At 40.5% G+C, this 2,168-nt stretch overlaps 1 protein-coding gene across 1 annotated transcript in view; it reads left to right on the top strand.

The window, feature by feature from the left end:
- Positions 1 to 1,635: 1,635 nt before the first annotated feature.
- The window catches only part of LOC144236057 (muscleblind-like protein 3), a 59,958-nt gene continuing 59,425 nt past the window's right edge, over positions 1,636 to 2,168 (top strand). Inside the window, 1 exon segment of the mRNA XM_077769663.1 lies at positions 1,636 to 1,849. Coding sequence (XP_077625789.1) covers positions 1,673 to 1,849 — 177 coding nt within the window. The 5' untranslated portion in view covers positions 1,636 to 1,672.

Below are 2,168 nucleotides of genomic sequence, written 5' to 3'. Positions count from 1 at the left end.
TTAAGCGTTCAACTCTTGGTTTCGACTCAGGTCATGATCTCAAGGTTCGTGAGTTCAAGAGCCCCGCATAGGGCTCTGTGCTGACAGTGTGGAGCCTGCTTGGGATTCTCTCTCTCCCTCTCTCTCTCTGCCCCTCACCAACTCGCGCTGTCTCTGCCTCTCTCAAAATAAATAAACTTAAAAAAACAACATCAACCCAGCATCTCTTCAGTGGATTTTTTTTCTTTATCTGAAGCATGTTTTACATGTTCCATCCGCTCCCCTACCACTTTGCCGTGGGTGTCCAGCGAGTTATGTCATGAGCATTTTATGTGATCACCAACAATTACATGTCAAATACACACACAGAGTTACCTCTAAGAGCAACTTAAATTTTCTTAGCAATTCCTGTTCTAGTTTTTGAGAGCAGATAATCAAGCTTTCAATCAGACCAGAGTAAAGCCAGTATAATGACAAGTCTTTAGTAGCTTCTGGAAACTAGAGACACACATAAGGGGCTGTCCTGTCCAGCTCTAGCATTTTCTGTGCAGTGAACCCCCAAATGAATTTCTGCCCCCAAACAGATCAGAATTAAACCATGATTTTTCCTTTTTAGTTGGGTTTTTGCCAAGTCTTGTATTTCAATGGCAAATCTATGTGGCTGCCTCCTTTTACTCTTCACTGAGAAATGNTATCTAGATGCTTCCTGGGTTTTTTTTTTTTTGAATGTTTATTTTTGAGAGAGAGAGAGAAAGCAGTGGAGGGAGACACAGAATCGGAAGGAGGCTGCAGGTTCCGAGCTGTCAGCACAGAGCCCTACGCAGGGCTCGAACCCATAGACTGGGAGATCATGACCTGCGCCAAAGTCAGATGCTTAACCAACTGAGACACCCAGGTGCCCCTAGATGCTTCCTGTTTTAAATAGGCTATCATACTTCTTTTCCAAATCTAGAGCTTAAAACAGAAGTGTTATATTAGCTAATTTTATTTTTGTTTTCTTACAGGTTTCTGAAAAGTGCCTTTTCTGAAAACTACTGCTTGGATTCCACTCTAGAGCTGTCTCTTTATAACCCGTCTCCCTACCTGTCCCTCTCCCAACCTGGTGTGCTTGTAGTTCATGCTCAGCAACGTGCCCATTCTTTTTTCCCTTTGATTCTCCATTTTCACAGTCACTTTCCCTCCTCCTGATTTTGCAGCATTTTTTTTTACAGTCCTAACATCCTTACCAATCTTAATCAATAAATCCAAGAAATAGGAAGAAAAAGTTTTCTCCCCTTGATCTGAGACCATTCCGCAAATTGAAGGGCAGGCAGCAGCATATGCTTTGTGCACAAATAATTGAAAACATCAACCGGAGAGCACAGAATTCTTTTGAAATTCTGCCAGTTATTTGAAGGAACTTCGGCAGAGGAACAAATTAAACACTCAATATCTTTACCTTTCTGGTTGCCTTCTTAGGAGTTGGTCTCTAATTTGATTTCTAGTTACTCCAATATAAGTTTTATTTTGTGATTGGCTCTTTGTTTGACTAGACCAAATTTTGGCTTAAATGAAAACCTAAGTGCTAACAAAGACACATTTCACCAAAACAGCCTGTTATCTCTTCACACTTAGCTTGAATTCATTTTGAACCTTTAAACAGCAGTAAAACTGTCCAAGAGAGGGTGCCCTTGATTTTAACGTTGCTCTCAATATGACGGCTGTCAATGTCACCCTGGTTCGTGACACCAAGTGGCTGACTTTAGAAGTCTGCCGAGAATTTCAGAGAGGAACCTGCTCTCGAGCTGATGCAGACTGCAAGTTTGCCCATCCGCCAAGAGTTTGCCACGTGGAAAATGGTCGTGTGGTGGCATGTTTTGATTCTTTAAAGGTGAGTCTCCTCTACATGCACATAACATTAATTTAAACTTCTCGATGTCTGTGTGATGTGCTTTGAAAGTACTAAAGTTAATAATAGCATAGAAGTGATAAGTTTTGTTTGTTTTTTAAGACAGTATGTGGACTTTGTGTTTGTGTTTGTAGAACTAAGCCAGATCACAGCTCATCTCATTAAAGCCCACTGATCAAGATAGAGTTGAAGGAAAAAAAATTAAAGAATTTCTGTAGGAGTGAGAAATTGCAGCCTTACCATACTTTTACTTCTTCGTATATGGTTTAAATTTTGAATACAGTGATCATAATTCTAAGAG

This window comes from Crocuta crocuta, unplaced genomic scaffold (genome assembly GCF_008692635.1).
Source record: "Crocuta crocuta isolate KB4526 unplaced genomic scaffold, BGI_CrCroc_1.0 scaffold1544, whole genome shotgun sequence".
NCBI classification, from domain to species: Eukaryota; Metazoa; Chordata; class Mammalia; order Carnivora; family Hyaenidae; genus Crocuta; species Crocuta crocuta.
This window is presented reverse-complemented; position numbering and strand designations above follow the sequence as displayed.